The sequence below is a fragment of the Rhinolophus ferrumequinum genome, chromosome 20 (assembly GCF_004115265.2).
Source record: "Rhinolophus ferrumequinum isolate MPI-CBG mRhiFer1 chromosome 20, mRhiFer1_v1.p, whole genome shotgun sequence".
In the NCBI taxonomy this organism is placed as follows: domain Eukaryota; kingdom Metazoa; phylum Chordata; class Mammalia; order Chiroptera; family Rhinolophidae; genus Rhinolophus; species Rhinolophus ferrumequinum.
The window spans coordinates 14,834,302-14,856,251 of record NC_046303.1 but is presented as its reverse complement, the minus strand read 5'-3'; the positions used below and the strand labels follow the sequence as shown (position 1 = coordinate 14,856,251).

General features: G+C 37.4%; 1 protein-coding gene across 3 annotated transcripts in view; it reads right to left on the bottom strand.

Annotated features, from left to right (window-relative positions):
* Positions 1–550: 550 nt before the first annotated feature.
* The window catches only part of SKAP2 (src kinase associated phosphoprotein 2), a 163,898-nt gene continuing 142,498 nt past the window's right edge, over positions 551–21,950 (bottom strand). The window contains exons 10-13 of one of the 3 annotated variants that reach the window (XM_033088628.1): positions 19,970–20,047; positions 14,329–14,441; positions 1,679–1,780; positions 551–1,324 (exon numbers count right to left, since the gene is read on the bottom strand). In XM_033088628.1, coding sequence (XP_032944519.1) covers positions 1,688–1,780; positions 14,329–14,441; positions 19,970–20,047 — 284 coding nt within the window. In that variant the 3' untranslated portion in view covers positions 551–1,324; positions 1,679–1,687. The remainder of the gene's footprint in view (positions 1,325–1,678; positions 1,781–14,328; positions 14,442–19,969; positions 20,048–21,950) is intronic. The other 2 variants (XM_033088629.1, XM_033088627.1) reach the window with 2 other exon arrangements.

The window sequence follows — 21,950 nt, the reverse complement described above, 5'->3', positions numbered from 1 at the left end:
CTTGTTTGCATGGTTAGAATCTTTATCTTTTTAAAGCAAAGATCTGAAAAGTTCAATGAAGGTAGCACCTACTATTAATCAGTGAGTCAATATGAGGAGATTATATCTACTCTAAATAATTATCCATTCAGCAGTGCATTTTGATATACTATAGTAAGGCCATATTGGTACTTTATAGGCATTTAGAATACCTCTGATTTCAAATAGACATGAAAAGTAACAATAAAATTCTGCAAATATTGGGCTCAGGTAGCACAGCTGAGAGCTCCAATCAATGTCACGCTAAAGCTACCCTTCACTCACCTGTTGGTGTGTGTGCTCACCGGGATGTCTATGCTCTCCACTCTGAGCTTTTCTTTTCTTTTCACAGAGGGGTGCAGTGGAGAACTCACATCTGGAATTGTGCTGTTTTGTGGTAGGATTTTAAGAGCATCACCACGACCAGGAAGGATAAGAGAGGGCTGGGGTTATGGCTGCCTACTCTGAGAATACATTGAGATTCTTTATGCCATTATATTCATGGAAAATGGGGTTTCTTATCAAGTTTTAATTTTATTAAATTTAAACAAAACTATGGCAGTAAATGTTGGCAAGCCCATTACCTAACCAGGATATTTGTTATTGATACAAGGCTTTGCACAAACTATGGTTCTGGTCTGCACATGGGTTGCAGAAGGTAACAGCAGCCCTGCCCCTTGCAATTCTATCTTTTTTTTCTTTCTTGTGGCTTATTACACATAAAGCAAATCTGCCAATCAGTACAAATTCCTTCATGAAAATGTTACTCTTGTGTGAAAAATAAATACTCTAGATGTAAAATCATCTACAAAGTCTTAACACATCCTTACTCTTTAGATAGCATCTACCAAAAGCTTACATGGTTTCAGTTTGAATTTCTATGAAATTATGTATTACAGTTTAAAAAAATAATTGATGTCCAATATCAAGAGAAATTGCAACTCATAAGTAGCAGTGACTACGTGGTACATACAAAATAGTGCTGTATTCTTCACACAAATCAAATAAGTAAATAAAAACTATAATTATGTCTTTGCAAAATAGCAACAGGTATAACTTTACTGCTTGCATCTAATTTACAGTCATATCCTTCATTTAATTTCACATCCGAGGAATACTATAATGAATGCATAAAATCACGAAGAATGACGTTCAACAAAGAAAGGTTATGAGCTGTCACTCATGCTTTCACGATGATTCTAAATCCAAAGCATTGGCAGAGTAGGAGAATCCTCCTTTCCTGAAGGCAGAAAGGGAAAGTTGCTTTGTAATTTTTTTTCTTCAATCAAAATGTTGATTTGTCCTGCTTAGAAAAGAATGACATCTTTAGCCAAGGAAAAATGAATGTTTACTCAACCTTTTGCCAATTCGGTTCCTCAGAAAGGCCATAAAAGTGGTATTTTACTAAAGAGAAAGAGGTTTGGGAAAACAGCTGGCTACTATGAAAGGGACTTTCTCTAACTATTTATTTCCAAAGCAAATTTTATGAAGTTATTGTTTAAATTAAACCAGATGTTTTAAAAAAGATGATGATGATTTGGGAGCATAATCTCTGTGTTATCAGAAAACTACAAAGACTTCCAAAAAGGCAAAGACTCATAATGCAGAGACCAAGAGAACATATGAGCTATTACAGAATATTGGATTAAAATGTACTTACCCAGGACTCTCAAATATCATACATCTCCATTATGTAGTCTTTCGGCACCAAGCCAATGGCTCCCTTCATTTCTCCTACCCACCAGCCATATCTATTGTATTCCTAATTGAAAACAATATGCAATATTAACCTTTAGACTGGTGGGAGTACAATGTCGTTTTTATGCAACTTCTTAGAAATGTTATTTCTTTTTATAAAGTTACAAGAGCTGGAGCTGCAAATTGAAACATTTTAATCTTTTTTGTTTCAGGACACTTTAAAAATGCTGTTAGGCAAAGATTTAAATTAAAGTGTAAGACAAAGCCTGTTTATTACTGTGTAGAACAGAAACAGTCACTTATAAGAACCTAGCAAGTAGAACTATGTACAGCTATCCGGGCCCCTTTCTCTCTCTCTCTCTCTCTCTCTCTCTCTCTCTCTCTCTCTCTCCCCCCCCCCCGCCTCCACCCCACCCCATCCTTAGGAGTCTATCTTTGCCTTCAAGAAGCTTATCATCTAGCAAAGATAGAATTTTTCTTTTTCACAGTGAACTACTTAATTCTTACTTAAAAAACTCGTATAACCAAAAATTATTTAGAATGTAGAATTTCTTTCTTCTGAAGAAATTCTAAGCTACGAGTATAGACATTTTAAACAGATAAATTAGAGAATAAAGACACACCAATAACACCAGGAAAAAAAAAATCTTTTTTTTACAAAACCATTCACAAAAGGGCTCCCTTTAAAAAGCTTCCCTCAGGCATTTAATTGTTCTTTTTATTGATCATAAACTACATTAGATAAAAGATGGGTAGAAGGAATTTAAAGGTAGTGTTCGAGTCACCATTACAGTGGGAGATCAATGGGAAATAAAAGCATCTCAAGTTATAATGGTGAAATATTAACCCAGCTGTAAAGAAGAGTGACTGGGGCGTCACTTTTGCCTTTACTTTGCAATGTGGGCCCAACCTCCACTTTCGTTTCTCCCCTCGGTCTCCCGATAGACACACCACCGCTTTAGGCATCGTGAACACTCTGTAACTGGTCTCATATATCTGCCAGATTGACTAATGTATTTTTATCTCAAATTTATTTATGTTTACTGAGATACAAACAAAGTAAAATGAATTACAAGTTTCAAGAATAATATCTTTCAAAAGCAATACTCTGCAAAAGCATTGTAGGACCCAAATTTAATTTTTCATATAGATAAATTTTTAAAATCAATCCCCACCGTAATTCAATCGGCTATGATTTTCCAACATCTGAGTCATAGATAAATGTGCATATGCATATTGTTCCATGTGGGGAGGAAAGTTAATACAGGCACAGACTTAACATCTGTACTGATTAGTCTGTTATTGACCACCAGAAAGGAAAAAAATCATACAATTCTTCAACTCAAATGTAGTAACGTTAGTATATGTGTATTGATATGTAGTCTACAGAGAGATTATTGGATTAAAATTTATTATGTGCTTTTTAACAGTGAGATGTATCAGAATTAGGTTTATTGAAAGAATAGGTGGAAGAAAAAGGGGGAGAATCCTACATTTCTTAATTTAATTAGGGCATAGAGCTGGCTTATGAGGCAGTGGATACAAGATTTTAAAAGTTCACTGATAATGTGAACTAGTGGACAAAACTATCTAAGAAACGAAAATAGTCTGCTGCCCAGAACTCAAGGATGATGACGAAAGTGTATGAGGGATATATTTATCAGAAAAAAATACCAACTTACTGAAAGCTAAGATTAGCGACCATTATATCCTAATAGGTACCTAATAAAACTGCCCTTTTCAATTTTTAAGGCAATGAATACAATTAGAGCCTAATGCTTAACAAAACAAATGTATTTAACCTTTCAGAGGCCAACGGCTTACCCTGTAAGATTTCAAAATGGATGGTTCATAGGGTAAGCGTAAGTGTGAAAGCTCTTACTCAATGCCAACGAAAGACTTTTCCAATTGATTATTTGGAAGGAGTAAAGGAACTAGCCCCCCAAAGGGCAGACACAGAACACGTTCAGTGAGAACACATTCAGTGACCCAAACCTGCTTTCAGAGAATGGCCCACAATCTGAGTTTCAATGTTTAGATTCAAATTACAAGCCAGAAAGTTCATATTACTTTATAATATTCTGCTTTGGTTCTAACCTGTGCTCTCAATTAAGAGACTATTATTGTTCTCAGAAAGCTGACTCACATCCAAATTTAAGAAATTGATTTCTAACAAATCACTTCAACAAAGGACCAATGACATACTTCACACGTGAGAGAATTCTGCATGACGCTAACTGGTAAGATTCATTAAATAGGAAGCACAGTAGTAAACAGCAGGGAGGAGCTTATTCAGCTGTAAACAAATCCCTTAAAAGTAACATTCTAGGAAAAAAATTAAAGTTTTAGACTAAAAGCATCTTAACTGCTTCACTTAATTTAAAATAATTGAAAAGCATGTGAAATGCACACCTCATAAAAGTATTCTAAAATATCACAGGTTTCAATCAGAAAAGGGTAAAAAAAAAAAAAACACCAGAATGTTTATTACTTTACATTCGTAAAGGATTCCAGATAATACTCCTGTGTGGAATTAAGAGGTAAGATAAAATATAGTGAGGTAAAAATCTAGTAGGCAAATTTATGGATTTCCACTGCCGCCGTTAAGAGTATGTCTACAAGACTGCAAACACAGAAGCTGTTACTTTTATTATTACCTCCCTCTGTATGAGCCTCCTGAGCAACATGAATCCCAATTAAACCATTTGCAGCCTATAAATTGGAATGAAGATGCTTCCTGGAGTACAGTATTCTAAATTTCGGCCTGAAGATTCAGTATCATGCGAGGTTGCCTTTGGAAGAAGAAAATCTGCTTTTCTTTGCCTTCCCCCAAACACACGTGATTAGGAATAACACTTTACTTACAGTGGAAAATAATGCAATCCATGCAATGCTGCCTTGTGGTCCACATACTGATTAGAGGATTATTCTAAAAGACACAGGTGGGTCATGAAAAAACAACAACCCTCACACCTGATCTTGTTCATAAACAAAAAAATAAAGAGACAAAACCATACCAGGCTGCATATAAATCTTTGAAAGGTTAGGCAGCACCATGTCATCTTTATGGCACACGAGAGCTCAGGTACACGACGATCTGCCATCTGGTATCCCTCAGCCGCCTCGGCTCTTCCCATCACTGAAACGCTAACATAGGCAAGTGACTGCACTTCAGGAGGACTGATAAAATAATGAAGAGTCCTTTAATCTACAGGAAACCATTCTAGTCAATTTATAAGAAATATTGCATCCCTTTGTAGGACGTGTAATTATTTTCTATTAATCATGTGCTATAAAGCTACATTATGCGGTTATTCTGTTATCACTAGAAAGAAGCCTGCAGTCAGCTTCTGACAATGTTAGGTAATTACTAACACAAAGCTTCTTTCTCCTCCCGTAGTAATGCTATCAAGATCCAGAGGTGTAGTGATGCTTATTGTATAAAAATCGTACTCAAACGAAATTCAGTATCTGCAAAACAGATGGCTTCAAGGCAAAATGTAATGTGGCAGTCAAAGAAGAAAGCCAAACTTGCCTAATAAGCCAAGAAAAGAATCGTAAAGCGGCACTGAACATTTGTGATCTAACTCGTCTGTTTTCAATATTCATACCATTAAAATCATTGTTATTGTAGTTAAAATTTTAGGCCTCAGTTAATAGGTAGTAAGCAATAAATTAAAGTGATTATGTAATAAGGCAGGAAAAAAGGACTAGTTTTGATAAAGTGAAACAGGGACTTTCTCCAACACAATAGTAAACATATGTCCGTGTTTACCCACCACAACTACGTCTTCTGTCTCTGTCGGTGTGTTATTTTACACTTAAATAAGGTCCCCACATTTACTACTTAAGTCCTTTTCAGCACCATGATTCTCATTTTTCAAGTATGTTAATCCACTTTCTGCTAACCATATGGTAAAAGAATGCTGCCTTTACAGAAACTTGAAACACTAATAAGATTTTGTGATGTACTACCCCTTCCATAAATTAGTTACCAATCTGTTTGAAAGCAACAGGTGTTAAAAAGGTCCTTTCTTCAAACATATATCTGTGTTCCAACTATGCACTATAATAATTTCAATTTTTCAAATTATTCATAAACACAGAAGCAGTACAAGAACTAGACAACTATTTAAAATACGGAAATACTTTTTTCAAGACTACCTCTTCAATCACTTCCTTTTTCCTAGCTCCAGTTAGAAACTTTGTAAGAATTCTTTCATTTCTCATACATCTATCATTTCAAAGGTCCTCTTAAAATGCACAAGAACTTGACAGCCTCAGTGTTTTACTATTTTTATCTACACATTAGCTGCTCCAATCAGTCTCCTGACCTGTTAAATGACGAAACTGACACTAACTATCTCCAAGTTCCTCCAGGACGTTTGAACGCCACCATTCATGAACCTGCTTGAAGACACTAAGTCTCCCAGTGGCTTATGGAAATCAACCTAATTACTTTATAATTTACTATGCAGGTGTGACTCTGAGTTACTCTCATTTGAAGAATTACTTTTTTTTTCCTTCTTGCACTGTGTCTTCCATTTTTAAAGCAAGAAAGACAAAGGACAAGTAAGCAAACTGATAGTAAGAATTTAATTCTTAGAACAAATTTTGGTTTATATGCCAGAGTCGAGACACACTTAATGCAAACTGCTACCAAGTCAACATTTACAATACCGTACAGTAAAAAGTGATGTTCAAACTGACGATGGTAAATACTGTTAGGCAAAGAAGGCTCAAATCCAGCTCAGGAGGACGTGGTCTTGGCACTCAGTGTATTCACCAACCAACACGTGCCTCTGGTAACTGTTCGCAGGCTCACCCAACTCCTCTCTATTCCACCGGTCCCTACTCTTGTTCAGGCCTTCATCATCTCACCCTGGATCACTGCATCATCAACTCTGCCTCTCCGTTCTTCCCAGAAACTGCCTTTGTCAGTTTACCTTGCTGCTCAAGAACGTATACTAGCTCCTCGACGCAGTAACTATGAACACCTCAGCTTAGCTTTTTTCCAACATTCTTTGCTCACTGATCTGGTCCGCACCGTCCAACCTTCCACACTACATGCATTCTTACCTCTGTACGTGGTGCTCCTTCCCCAGAGGATGTCTCTCCCCCCTCATCCAAATCCCAACCAGAGACTGAGAGTTACCCATCCGTCATGAAGTTTTCTCCGAATCATCTAATCCATACCCACATGTATATTGTAGTTTTGTCCCTTCAACTAAAAATACAAACTCACTGAGATCAGGGAAATGTCTTACACTAAATCTGTATGCCCCACACTGCAGAATGTGTAAAACATGTTCAATAAATATGTACAGGGTGATGAAACACACCCTATCTTTATTTTGGATGATGCACCAGTTGACTATCCTAAATATTTTCTTAAGAAATGAAGTTTCCAAAGGAATGGCCTTTCCTTTGTGTATATTAGACATACTTGAAGAATTTTGATAATGATTCAACAAAGATTTGTTCCGAAACATGCTTAGCTTTTCAATCAGAAGTGTGTTGCTCCTACATGTAATTGGCTGTGGCCCACCACGTTTCCCAATGCATTATATATGATACCTCATCTAAAGAGCTAAAGTTTCACCTGCTGAAAAAAAAGATAACTGTCTCCTGAAGAATGGGACCAAATAATTCCAGTTCTTTGAAGAAATGAGTTCCGTTGAATTTATTTGAAGTACTGAAGAGGTGAAGACGGAACCCTGAAAAGGTAGAAAGAGTGTGGCAGGTTTAAGGGACAATCTGCTGGGTTGTCAGGTCCTTCTTATTATTCTTGTGATTACTTTCTCAGAAGATCCAGAGTCTGATCCCAGCTCTGTTACTAACTAGGTATGCAACTTTGGGCAATACCTAAGTTCTTTAGGGATGACTTTCTGTTTGTCTGTTTGCTTCATTCCTTGTGACTCCACAATAATCCTGTTACATACTTAACATAAATCAAAAAGTCAAATTACTATATATTTGGACCCTCACAGAATTACTTTTATGAAATCTGTTGTCATATTATAATTTTTTTGTTGTTGAGGGTATTATCTACGCTTGTTGTACAGATTATAAAAAGCTGTTTAGGTCCAATAATCAGTGAACATTCTAGAAATTCATGTGAGAATTTTGTTTTTAAGTAGCCAGTACTGGGAAAAGCGAAGATCTCTACTTTATGATTAAAAGGAATTATTAGCTCTTTGTCTCTCCCTTTTTTAGTCTGGTTGCCAAGAAGCTCAGGGCCGAGCTGGAAGCTGGAGTGCAGAAACTCCATTGTCTTTTAAGGTCTCCACAGGGTAGTCCTTTTCCCTTCAGCTTTTTATTTATTTTCCCCCCATTATCTTGAGCCTCAAGATTTCCTCACCTATAAAGTGAAGGGCTAGCACGAAGTTTCCGCTGACTCTATGATTCTAAATTCTTTTAAGAAGTTCAGGATTATTTCCTACGTTAAACTGTTTCTTCATTAACATATTAAACATCTGTCTGCCATAACGTTAGGTATTGGGCGTACAACAATACCTAAGACATATCGTCTACTTCAAGGATTTCAGGGCTGAGACACAGACACGGATAATCCTAGTCGCACCCATTAGGGGGAGCAAAGCAGAAAGAGAAAAGGCTTTAGGGTCAGATCTAAGTTGATTCCAGGAAGTACTTACTAGCTGGTGTCCTCAGGCGATTTACGTAATAACCTTACTGAGCATCAGTTTCCTCATCTGCAAAATTGTACCACCACCGGCGCCACCGGGTCCTCTTACGAATCAGGTGAGCGCAAGTGTATTGAGTCTAGGACAGGATACGATAGGCATGCAACAAATACTTGTCCATTCTCTCCCTCTCCCTTCCCACTAATTGGTGTGGCAAAATACCGCGGGCAACACAAAATTGAGTATTTGGGAGTGTACTGTAAAGCAATCTGAGGATTACAAGCAGTTCTCTACCCTGCTCAGCCAAAGGGAATCTGACCTTTAACGGGAGGTGGAGGGAGACATCTTAAAGGAGTGAAAGTGTGCCATACATACATTGAGGGGGTTCCTGATTGGGGTGGGGGGAACATACGAGCATGGATTTTTCAGTTTAGGATTAAAAAAAAATGATCAGCATAGTGATTTTTGGTGGTGTTTTTTTTGGCTTGTGGCAAACCCTTGCTTAATCCACGTAGAATCAAACCCCATAGGCCCTGCAGCCCCTCCACAGCCACCTCCGCTCACCTGGCCTCTGCCGCATGGCCTTCTGGCTTATCTACCTCTAAAGCCATTGCAGGGGCTCAGCCTGCCAGCCTGCCTCCACAAACACCTTCCCCTTTCATCTGTCAACATTTTCCCGGAATGCTTCCTCCATCTTATGCAAGAGAAAATAGGGAAGTCCTCGAGCATGGTTCCCAAGGAGATAAGGACATCTTCACACTGGTGCTGTTTCCACAAACTGCGTATCACTCCGCGGGAGCGGCGGGTACTAGCAGGTCTGCCCGGTTCCTGCTTCCCTGTGCCCCGTCCACAACGTCCCCGTGGTGACAGCCTAAAAACTAAATGCCACCAGACCCAAACAAACGCAGTCACAAGTACAAACACTCCACAGTACTGCTCCTTCCCCAAAGGCTGTAAGAGAGGACAGCAGTTTGGGAACTAGCTTTGTGTCAAGAACGTGTGTCCTATTTTGAGACGTCCCAGTTACTCTTCAGCAGTTGGTTATGCTATTTGTGGCACAATGGGCCAGAGAGTCAGAGGAAAAACTAAGAGCTGACGTGTACACCTGTACTTCCCTCTGCCAGGAGAGCTTACCAAGACTTCCTATTTATTCTATTTTTCTGGTAGGTTTGAAGCCAAACAACGCCCTAGAAATGGAATCTTTACATTTTCACAACGAGAAGCAAATGATCATTGACAGCCTCCCCCAATCGCTAGAAAAAGTCATAAACAAATATAAAAGGAGGTGATGCTTGGAACTCTAACTGATACACACTTTAAAAAAAAAAAAAGCCCTTAATTGTGTATTAGTGAACAGACAACCTACATTTCCTGTTTTTGACTTACTAAAAACACTTCTCAAAAAGCTGCAAACCTCAAGTCACACAAGGCCCTGGACTAGATAAAATATTCCAGGATTCTTAACGCTCTTATTTTTCTGTTAATACCAGACAAAGTAGCATGCCTCTTTCCTGCTGAAGCATAGCTCTTCTGTCATTAAGTCTCTAAAAATAATTTATTGCTTTAAAAGTAAGAATAGGAATGTGGTGAGCAATTTACCGATGGGCACAGATTGAAAGATAAACTAAGAGAGGGTGTAAATCCAGAACAGCAAGTAGAATAACATACCAGAGAGGCATGCAGGCCCACCGAATATGCCTATAGCTATATAACCTGGATCCTGCGATTAGAATTATAGAATTTCACAAACACAGTTCTAAGAAAATACTATTAACAACGATATTATGTCCACGTTTGAGGTGGTTATAAAATTGAAATGAAAACTAGTAAAAGAATTTAGCATGATTTTAAACAACCGATTCCTAAATAAATATGAGTTTCTATTTCAAATACAATTTCTTCCCCATCAAATTAATCTGAAACCAGATTAATTTGTGTTTCAGAGTTAATTCACTAACAACGCAGCTGTTATTAAAATTACAAATTCTAGTTTTATCCACTCTAGAAAATGTGCTCCATTTTGGGTAGGGGGAAGACGGTAGGAGGAGATTTCTAAATCTCCACTTAACTATTAAAGTATTTAAAGTGTTTTATTTTAATACATAAAAAAACAGCAGCAACCCTACATGAAAAGAACTGTAAGCAAAATGCTACTGGCTCACCTTTTTAGGCAAGCAGTATTTAGATTTATTATTGGTGAGGTTCAAGGGTTAAAACTAAGAAAATGCCCGACCCTTTGAAGGAGGGGCTAGCTCAGCCAGGGGTCACATGACAGCTGCTAATTGGAAAATGTTAAAAAGAGAAGGGGGAGGGGCAGGGTATCTGCCTACTCTTCTTTCTTAATTGCAACATTTGATTTCCACTAAAAATTTTAAAACAAAGGCTGATTTGTAAAACTCTCAAAAGCGGTCTAAAAAAAAAATAAATCACCCCAGGCTGACTGAGCACAGCTGACACCCCATCAAGGCTTCCTTGCAAAAATAGAAAAAGAAAGGTGAATTTTAAAATCAAACTGTATTTCTATAGTGAATTGTAGTGGACAGTCTAATCACCAAAATAGTTAAATCTGTTTGTGTCATTACATTTACAAAATCAAAACCCTCTTTATTATAATGCATGTCATTTGGTTTCATGATTTGTTTCAATGTTTATTTATATTGAAAGAATGCATCTTTTCTTAAACTCTTTTTTTAAAGAGTTATCTTCAGAAATGACAACCTTCTGGAAGATAAGGCAAAAAAGTACTTAAATATTGCAAATTACAGATCAGTTAATTATTAAAGCAAGCTGTATTTCTTTAAAATGTTTTCAATGGTGTTAGTTATTAGAAAGTCATGGCATTCATTTCTTTACAAAGTGCACATTTTCTATGTCTCTTTAAATATTATGTTAAGACTCCTTAAAATGTATTCTTCCTTGTATATACAATTTTTACATTTAATTCAGAATGATGAAAAAAATTTTCATGATTAATGCTAATACTTTATTGACATGAGATAGGAAAGTAATAACCCATAGCTCGATTTAAAGTTGGATTTATGACATCATTTTGATTGTGCACATTAGAGGCAATTACCTGCACCACTCATTCTGAGCCACTAGATGGTGTAAAAAATAAATTAAAATGGTAAAATTTCATTCCATCACCACGAAGCCTAAATATAACTCTGAGAAAGATTCAACAAATTTCTAGGTATAAAACAATGCTAGTGATTTCTATATTAATTATACTTAAAAAAATCTGTCAATATATAACATCAGGTCTACCTTGATCTAGAAACAAACTTTTGAGCAATTTTTCACTCTAATGAGGCCCTTTAGTTCTGCATTTATAAATAATAATACCAAGCATTCAAATTGCTGTCACCATTCATATAGTGAATAAACCTATGATATTAACTTATGGTCTGTGTTTGCCAAACTTTTGATAAAAACCAGAAGGCCAAGCCACAAAAAAATTATTAGTGTCTCCAGAGATTCCAATCTAAACTTGCCCAAAGCAAAATATACTGAACCCCAAAGCAACCGGACAATCAACAGTCAAGCACCCATCAGTGGCCCAGAATTTGTCCAAATTCCATCAAGGAAGAGCTAAGTGTCCTTTCTTTTTACCATCACCAAGATTTACCTGGTTGAGTCTACTAAGTTTCACAGCTGGATAAATATGGGTAGTTAATCATTCAGCCAATGGTACATTTTGCTGGCTAACAATGTCTTGTCTCTTCCTTCAAAAACCAAAACGAGCTCCACACAAAATACCCACCTCTAGAAGGCCCTTTCTGAAATGATGCTGAAGGTGAAACTTCAAGCCTTTTGAAAGGCTGATGATACAGGAAGTATTCTTGATCAGTCCATACTCAAATAGCATTTAGAAATTTCAGTTGGTCGTATGCTCTTCCTATGTGCTGGGCCACCACTAACCTTAGATCTATGATCAGGCTCCACGCGTAAAATTACAATCTCCACAAAACAGTTTGGGGAGTGCCGGAATTAACTCCCCTGGAATCTTAGAAGCATGGTACACCCATACGATTATATTTTTAATTTCGTATTAACAGAAAATGGTTTTCTAAGGCAATGGTAGGAAGGACACATGCCTATGGGAATGCTGCTTGCTTCACAGCCTGTCCTGGAGGTTGGTACTCTGAGGTTTTCAGTAACAGTGACTCAGAAAGAAGGTTTGAAGAACAATTCCACATGGGCTTTGTAAGTTTCCTACTTTATCATAGGAATATAATGGCTACCTGCCATTTATCCCTATAATCTGAAGTTCTAAGTGGAAGCTAACCAACCTTTCAATTTTATACACAATTGTGGCTAAACTGGTGAAAAAACTGTGAGCTAGGTAAATTTGAGGAAAGTTGGCAAAAGAGTTTGTCAAGAACTGAAACTAATCAGTTTGGTTCTTATATTTAGTAATTAACTAAAAAAACTGTTATCTTAACTCAGGACAATTAAATGCTCAATAATAGACTTAATCCAAGAGTTGTGATATAGCTATCTATGTCTCCCAAAAAAGCATCTTAAAAAAAAAATCCCAAACTGATGAGCAGAGGACTGAGAAATAAATGACAAGTCTTAGCTTTGGGTACCCCAACTAGCAATGATCACAGTTGGCTATTATTTACTTATTAAATATTTTCCCCCGACAATCTACAAGTGTTTATTTCTTTTGGATCCTGGTACCTAGAATGCCGTTCTGGCATATTAGAGGTAGTTTATGACAGTTTCAAATAAAACACAAGAAAGGAAGAAAAGGAGGGAGAGAAGGAAGGAGGAAAGAGGAAAAGAGAGAGAGAGGGAGGGAAGAAGGAAGGAAGATAGATAGAAGCACAAGAAAAAGAAAAATAGAGCAGAAAACCCTGTCTGGGAGTCAGGATGCCTAGCTAAGTACTGGCTCTTGCACTTTCTTGACCCAAGTTCCCTAACCTGTAAAAAAGAAGAATAGATAGATGATCCCTAAGATCCCTCACGCAAGCATTCCATGATTTTCTGTGTTACGATTTTATGTACTGGCCACCTATTGTTAAAATTCATTAAGTGATCTTATTTATTTCCAAACTATCTTCTGTATCTAACAAGTCATATTATTTTTCTGAAAAGCCCAAAATATTTTTCTAATCAAGAAACCACATTAACCTCCTAGACTTATGATTTATATAACATTTCCATACTTCTATTTAAATAGTTTCCATACATCATTTGTTTCTAAAATAGTCTCATAAAGTAGATATGGAAGGAGATAATTTTTAATAGCCATATTACAGTAGGGAAAGTTAAAATGTGAAGTTTAAGGGAGCTCACACACGTCATCAGAAGTATAATCACAATAAGAAACTTTTAGATCTAAGGACAGAAAGATTTTGAATAAACCAGTATCTTAAGAGGCAGAGACATGATTTTTTATATATAAAGATGAGTTCGTAGCAATGTATTTTGCTATTATGTTTACAAATACAATTATGTTAAACTTAAAAAAAATTACCTAAACCTGTCTGAATAGAAAAGCATTGCTCTTAAATTGTCGGAACACCCGATGTATTTACATAAAGATGAAAAACTTGTACTATAAACATAGTGTTTCCAGTAGTGAATGGCAGACAAAATCAGAATAAGCACACAGAAGAATAAAAAGGAAGAGGAAAGAAAAACATAATAAATAACCTAATACCTTACAATGTTAACTTTCACATAAGTATATTGTTTCTGGAGAAGGCAGTGTGTGGATGTGAGCCAAAGGCTGAAGTGATAGGTAAACACACTGTTAAGTTGAATCCTGTTATCTGATTGTGTTTAAATTTTGATTATATTTCACTTGACAAAATAATTAATTATTGTGAACTCCCAATTGTTAACAAGGATCTAGAAGAATTCCAATTGGCAGTTTTCCCCAGTGTTGTAATCCAATGCATAAAAATCAAGCTTTGTATTCACCCTTTACAGTTGTCATTTTGGGGTATCTTCTTACCTTGCTAAGAATGTAAATCACATCACCACGTTTAAATGACAACTCATCAGAAAGAGAACCTGTGCAGTCCCACAAACCCTGGTAAAAATTAGCATAATCAGTGCTTTTATCGCCTAGGAAGAAGAAAGAGAAAACACCAGTTAGAGCTTTCATGTAATGGACTCGCATTTAAAAATAAACCCAGAGAAATTAAAGGGCACCCCAAACCACCAAAATAGTCTAAAAAAATTCTTTACTGATTCAAAAAACATTTTATTACATCCACACAAGAATCCTACTTCCTTTTATCGTCTATAATTAAGGACCATTTCAGAAAAATCTGATTTTGAATGTCTCTTTTTTCCTGACCCTTTCTTGTTTATGTAAAATCTGTCACTGAAACATATTCTCATCACACCAGCACTTCCCACTTATTTTACATACGAACCTAAGCCCACTTGAAACCTGTTTTAATAAAGAGACCCACACTGCATAATGGGCAATATCCATGAGATGTGATAAATACATTGTGAAAAAACCACCTTACAGAATTTGGGACACTTCATAAAAAATAATAATAATAAAGGAGCTAAGGTAATAATAATAAATAAATAATAAATAATAATAATAAATCTAACCCAAACTAGGGAACAAAAAATTTTTTTTTTAATTCTAAAACCTAAAGATGGTTAAAGAAAGAGGATAAAGTGGAAATAATACAAAGGGTTCTTTAGGGACTTTTGTACCCAAAGCCTCTCAAAGTTATTTTAGATATATCTAACAACTTAGAAATTGCCAATGCTGAAGCTGCATTTTTCAAGATTTCAGTCAGCCCTAGTTTAGGACATTAGGCTCTGAATAAACATGCAACATACACTGCGGTTATCAGCTCATCCTTCTAACAGCATAAGCACAATGGATGTGATGTGTTCGAACTGCCATACAGACCATTAACTGATTGATTATTTAGCGCTCTCCGCTCTGCAATACCACAATAAACCGGGTAATAAATGCTTTGTCACTTATACAATGTGGGTCTTCTGAAACACAGCACAGAGTTAAATACACTGGGTGCTTTTGTTACACTGAGAACTGTTTCCTGTTTTTAATTTCATGATAATTGAGTTTTGATGAGTTCACGCAAAAAGAATGCAAGTCGTATCAATAAGATGTCCATGCATTCACTAACCAGGCAGAACATACACGTGCTGACAACTTCCATCATTGGAATGTCATCTTTGAATTCAGAGGGGATCACTGTGGAGACACACGTTGCATCAGGGTTGTCATCTTGTGTTATATGCCTCTCAAACAGCAGGCTTCTTGGCAATTTCCACACAACTAGTCACATTAGTGTGTCATTAGGGCGTTCGTCTTATTACACCTCGTTTGTGATACATACAAAGTGGTATGCTCATTAGAAATTTTTAAAATTCTCTTTAATACCTGAGACTTTTTTTTAAGCCAAAAAGAAAATCTGAATAATACGGAGTCTGAATATTTAGGAGGTAAGATGCTGCTTCTCAATTAGACTTTTAAGAAAATAAACAAGGACTAGAATACATAGCCTAGCAAAAGCCCCCTATTATATTTTTTTCTTTTTGTTTTTCTAAGAATTAAAAGGGGGGGATGGGAGGGAGGATGGAAATGGGAGGAGGTAAGAGAATAGAAAGGAGAGAGGAAGAGGGGGAGGAGGACAGAGAGAAAGTGATGCCTTATTGACTTCTCGACTCTAGCATTTGAGCACTCATCACTGATACCAGCAGGGATGTGTACAAGCCTGGGAATCCAACCAAGAACTAACAACGCTCGTGGCCACCCTTCATTACATTTTTTCCCCCAAAGCACAGATTAAGTAAATTCTATAAATGGACACTAGAGGGCACTCTGGCTGGACAGATCACTCCAAACATTGTCAAATTTTTTTTTTTTAGAAAAAAAATTACTAAATAATAAAGTGACTGATTTCCTTTAAAAACCACTTATTTAGACAAATAGAGATTTAGAAGTTGAAACATCCTAGTCAGATTAAATCAGCTGCTAAATGGGTCAAATGTTGTGCCCCATGCAGTCCGTCAGTGTCAGTTTAAAAGTCAAGGAATTAGAGCAAAGAGAGGATGACATCATTTCACGTGCAAGGCCCTCCCCCACAATCACTGGCCAGGAGGTAAAAGGATCTAAGTCGCTGGTTTCCCCAGTCGAGGCTCCTGTGTGTTCCCCATGCCGCTCTGCCTTAGGCTGGATCCAAAAAAACGTTGAAGAAACAAAACTTGGGCTAAAAACTAGAGCAGAAGTTCTGGCTTAGCTAGGGTATCCTACTAGCTTCCTCAGCCATCCAGCCTGCTGCCTGCTCTTCCCTTTTTCAGACTTTCTCACAATAGTTTTTGTTCAACATATTCTCAAGGGGGGGAGGGAAGAAAGAAGGAAAAGTAGATGATTTCTAACACATAATCATCCTTATCACTTTGGGGTCTCTCTTCCGCTCGATGCACTTGGAGAATCTCCCATTAACACTAATGGGAGTCACAGGAGCACATGAGGGGTAGACAGACCCACCCCCGCCCCCCAGTGTGCAAGATGCATCTCTCTCTAGATGTGCATGGTGAACATTTCATTAAATCTCACTGCTGTAAGAGGCAACAGAGCTAGCGATTTGGTCATACTGGGGAAAGAGGCATTTTCTACTGTGCTTTCTATACTCTTGATGATGATGTTACCCAAAAACGAACCTCTTTCTGTGTCCTGTATGTGAGTTCTGTTAAAGAACAATAAGTTGCTAATATCACGTGGTTACATGTACATACAATTTACTATTCTATCAATTTTAGCATGCAGTACTCGTTACAAATTAGAAGAATCACAACTAGAGAGAAAACCTGGCAGTGTGTTTATTAGCCTCAGGGAAGTAATATTAAGATTCTTGGTTTAAATTCTAGACATAAAATTAGGAATTAATTTTCCCTTAGAAAGCAGCACGCTCCTCTGTTTTACTTTGTAAAAATTTAACTGTGGTTAAACATACACAAAACATTACACATAGATACAGCCCCAGAAGCACGGTGGGTCCACAAAAGTTAACAGTGTTCACTATACATTGAAAAATAACCCACGGTGGGATGTGATTTAAAAAAACAGCAGCAGAACATTGGATGGAGCATAATGTCATAAACCACAGACAAACATACATTTTGAGTACAAATTAAGTCTGTTTAGTTGTCTACCACATGCATTAATTTTCCTATTTTAGCCACATGATGATCTATGTTTCCAAAAATTACAACAACAACAAAATCACCTCATTATGTTTCTTGTCCTGAGAGGCATGAATGGTTAAACAAAAAAAAAGGAAAGAAAAAGAAAAAAACAACATTGTAAATTAGCCAGCCTGTGAAGGATTTAAGCAATGTACTTGCTACTGCTTTTTTAAAAATATAAAACGGATCGCTGGGCAATAATAGTAAAATTATTACGAAAGTAGAAACTAAACAGTGGGGATAGTTTTGCAGACATGAAAAGGTTTTTAAAAATATGACAATCGATGAAATGTAAAATAATAAGATAATGGAGAATCTCTCCTTGAACAGTGTTACAGGTTTAAAAACTATTCTAGAAAGGTAAGCATATTATATATACTATGTTCAAAGAAAATCAAATGGAATCTTTACTGTACATATAATAAATATATGCACGATATATAAGCTCGAACATGAAAGAACTTGTAAGAAATACAAGACTAATTTTGTTTTTGCTTACGTATTTTACAACAGTCTGATTTTTTCCTTCTTTTTCAGTAAAATCAGCCAGTGTGAAAAATATGTAACATTCTTGAGTAAGGTTAGAAGTTCACATCATGTGATGCTCAGCAAGATAGTAATACCCTTGTCAATTCACTGCCTTGCACAGCAAACAAACTTCTAGTGTTACATCTTTGACAGCCTAGCGAGAGCAAAGGTCACTGCTATGCAAAAGCATTAAAACTGTTGCTTGAAAAGAATTTCATGTCACTAAAGATAAGAATTATTGCAGTGCTAATTTATAGCTATTGCATGAAAAGCTAGGTCTAGTTACTGCATTCCTCTGAGGAAAAACTGATTTTTCCCCCTTCCCTCAAAGGCAAAAACTTAGGAGATAGTTACTATAAAAGGATTTTTGAAAAATAGAATTGCTTTAAGCCAAAATACTTACTATATTTGTGGAAAGAATATGTATACGTGTCTATCTTCTACACCTGCATTGAAATTTTAAAAAAGGAAACTACATGCTTTTGGCAGAAGCTTTATGACACGTAATAAAACATAGATACTTAAATTACTACCGAACATCTTCCTCAAGGTTTCACTCAGCCTTAGTGTTTTATAGCTGCATTTTACAGGGCCTGAGAGCGAACATCTAATGACTTCGTCCTCACTTCCTTTCTGAAAAAAGCAAACCAAAACCTTTTGCAGCAACCTGCTCCGGCTTTCCTGTTCAGGTCCGGAAATCAGGCCTCTGTTTCCTTTCCACATGTCACAGTAGGAAGGACTCTGGAAAGCTACTTCCTGAACACACACTTCTTGTCCACCCTGCCACTGACAGCTTGGAAGAGTGATGTATGGACATATCAGAGAGGGGAAGGTGACCCTCAACGAGAGTTCTTTGCAGGACGTGGGATGATATGGCAGACCTTGCCCCAGCTGACATGCGGCTGTGAAGAGGTGTAAACTCCTGATAAGAAGGCAGTCCTTCTCTTCTTTCCGTGTAAAATCATTGCTAGTTTATCAAAACTAACCTCATGCTTGCACTACAGATATGGTTTATCTCCGGCTATTTCCAAATAACAACGAGCAAGAAAAGTTGCCCATATCATGTGCTTTTGTACATCAGCGTGTGTAGTTATTTTTCCAGTCTCAGGCCTAATTAGTACCTGGGGCCACGAGCCAAGTGGAAATGGATAATGGGAATATCCTGCCTAGCGTTCTAGCCACCAGTGTCCTTTTCCAATGTTGAAGCTGCTGTCACTGGACCCTGGCATTTCTTACCCAATTCATTTGCTTTCTGTGTTAATCATATGCAATGAAGATATGCATGGCCAACATTTAAACAGGCTGCAGATCAATTAGCGGTCTTAAGTTTATCTGATTTTTATCAAAGAAGACAGAGCTGTGGGTCGATTGTCAGAGGCTGTGTCAAGTTGACCTTTTCAGAGATGTCTACATTGCCAGTCCCCTGGGCAACTGGTTGTCCCCTGTTAGTCTCTGAATGGCAGAAGTCTGTTCTGCTCAAGCATAAAGTATACACAGATGTCTATATTACATTCTTATAGGTTTGACAGCAACTGCATGTTGTATCTATAAACTGTCCTTTAGCAGTGACACTTCCTCAATGATGATAAGCTAATTTATGCAACTAAATCTCCTTTGTGCAGAAATGAAAGCTAATTGAGTCATTACAAAGTAATTCAGGAAGGAATACCTTGTATAAATTGGCTTACTTTATAAATCCTCCTCAAGTGGTTTTCATGCATCCTAAATTGGGCTAAGCAGCTTATCAGCCATAAGATATACAGACTGAAGGAACCAACTTCAGGGAGCTGCGCAAACATCTTTAGGGCGGTGAGAAAGTGACTAAAAGGAAGTGAACAAAAGCAAGAGCCACTTTCCCAGGAAGCTACACAACCCATTACCTGTGGTGTGATGAGCAATGTCCTGACTCATCTTCCTTTGTTCCTCCACTTTGACAGGGGCCGTGTCCTCTTCCTCTTCTGTAAAGAAACAACACAAACAACACACTGAAGGGTTTCCTCGGGAACAACAACACGGCCCTCACGCCATCCTAAGAGTAAAACTCATAAAAGTGTATAACCCAGAAAGCATCCTTTGCAAAGAAGGAAATCACCAACATTCACATTCCTTCTTCCATGATCTAAAGCTGAACAAATAAACCTCTAGCAATTTCCAAATAGCAATCTTATCAGTTGGCTTAATAAACTTAAGATATGTACATACGTTGTTTTAAATACTTACCAAAACTCATCTGGGACACCCTTAAACCCAGAAAAGCCCTGAGATCCAGTAAAATGATGCCTCGCCTACATGATACTGTGGCAGGAGCACAACAGAGGATAAAATCATGAGCCCTAAAATATCAGCACAGCAGAGACAGATGTGTGATATAAAAATACCTGTAAGTCACTTATTAGTATCAGAGGCTTCATAAGTTTTCTCACTTGATCTTCACAGGAGGACACTAAAAGGATCCTTAGCCTTTCAGATAATCCCCCCAAATTATACTGAGGACCTACGAGGTGTCCTGCACTGCAGCAGACGTTAAGGTTTCATAAGTAAACAATCTTTAAATCCCCATTTTACAAACTAGTAAATTGAGACTCAAAAAGGTAAAGAAATTTCCAATGTTTGTCATTCAAATTTAGGTTTGTGATTATAAAGTCCATGTTCTTTATCCTGCATATATTCAATACCTTAACTATATTATTTCCACACTCTCCTGTTACATTCCTTCCCCAACTAATAGGAAGAAATGTGGTAAAATTAAATGAGAAGAGTTTTAAACAGAGTCAGTAGACCATTTAAGTCTTTAACATCAAAGAAACATGTATTACACTACCACTTTCCTCACCTAGGGATTTATATACAATTTAAAAATATTTAAGGCAGGACATATGAACAAAATGGCATGCCAAAGAAAAACTGGTTCAAAAAGAATCATAATTTCAAGAAAATCCAAAACTGTAAAAAAAAAATACACAAAATATGTAAATATAGCAAATATGATGGTTAAATAATCCAACCAATAAATCTTCATTGAGTATTAAGTAACTGTCAGGGAGAGAGAGTCTACCAGGGAGGCAAGAATAGTTGGGGGCTTCTGCCTTCAGGAAGCTGACAGCCTAGAGGGGGCAGAGACAGGATCTAAAGGAAAATGGGAGAAGGGGCAAAAACCTGACATGTGGGGACCTGAAGGACTGCAGAGAAGAAACCACCCAACGGGGGAATACCATGAAGGCTCTGAGGGATGGAGAGAATCTGAATAAGAAGAGATGGGAAGGAGAAAATTTCCAGAGGGAGAAGCATGAAGAAAAGAACAAGGCACCATCATGTTCATTTTGACTAAAAAATGTGGTACTCAGAGGGGACGAGCAGGATGGGAAGTAATGCTGGTAGTTTGCACCACTTGTTGACGGGCCATGAACATCTGCTATGGACTTTAGACTTTTATTTGGTAAGCAACACAAGCCCCGGAAGACTTTTGAGCAGAGAAAGGGCAGGATAGAAACTATGGTTGAGGAATGGTCGTCCAATCCCATTGTGTCAGATCCTGGAGTAGGGCGTGGGGGCAAGGACCTGGGAGTCTGGCTAAAGGGGAAGGAGGTCCCGAGCTGCAGGGGCAGAGGAAATGGAAAGGAGATGGTATGAGAACTAAAGGAACTAGAACTGATAAACTTTGTGCCAGACTGGACATGAAAGGCTAAGGGGGGAAAAAAAGAGCAACGAAGGATGACTGAGGTTTTGAGCTAATTTAACTGAGAAATAGGAATATCATTCCTAAAACGAGAATAGCCCAGCTAAGCTATTTTGCTGAGGAAACACAAGGAGTTGTGTTTCTGACACGAGAGATTTAACATACTGGTGGGCTCATCAGAGGAA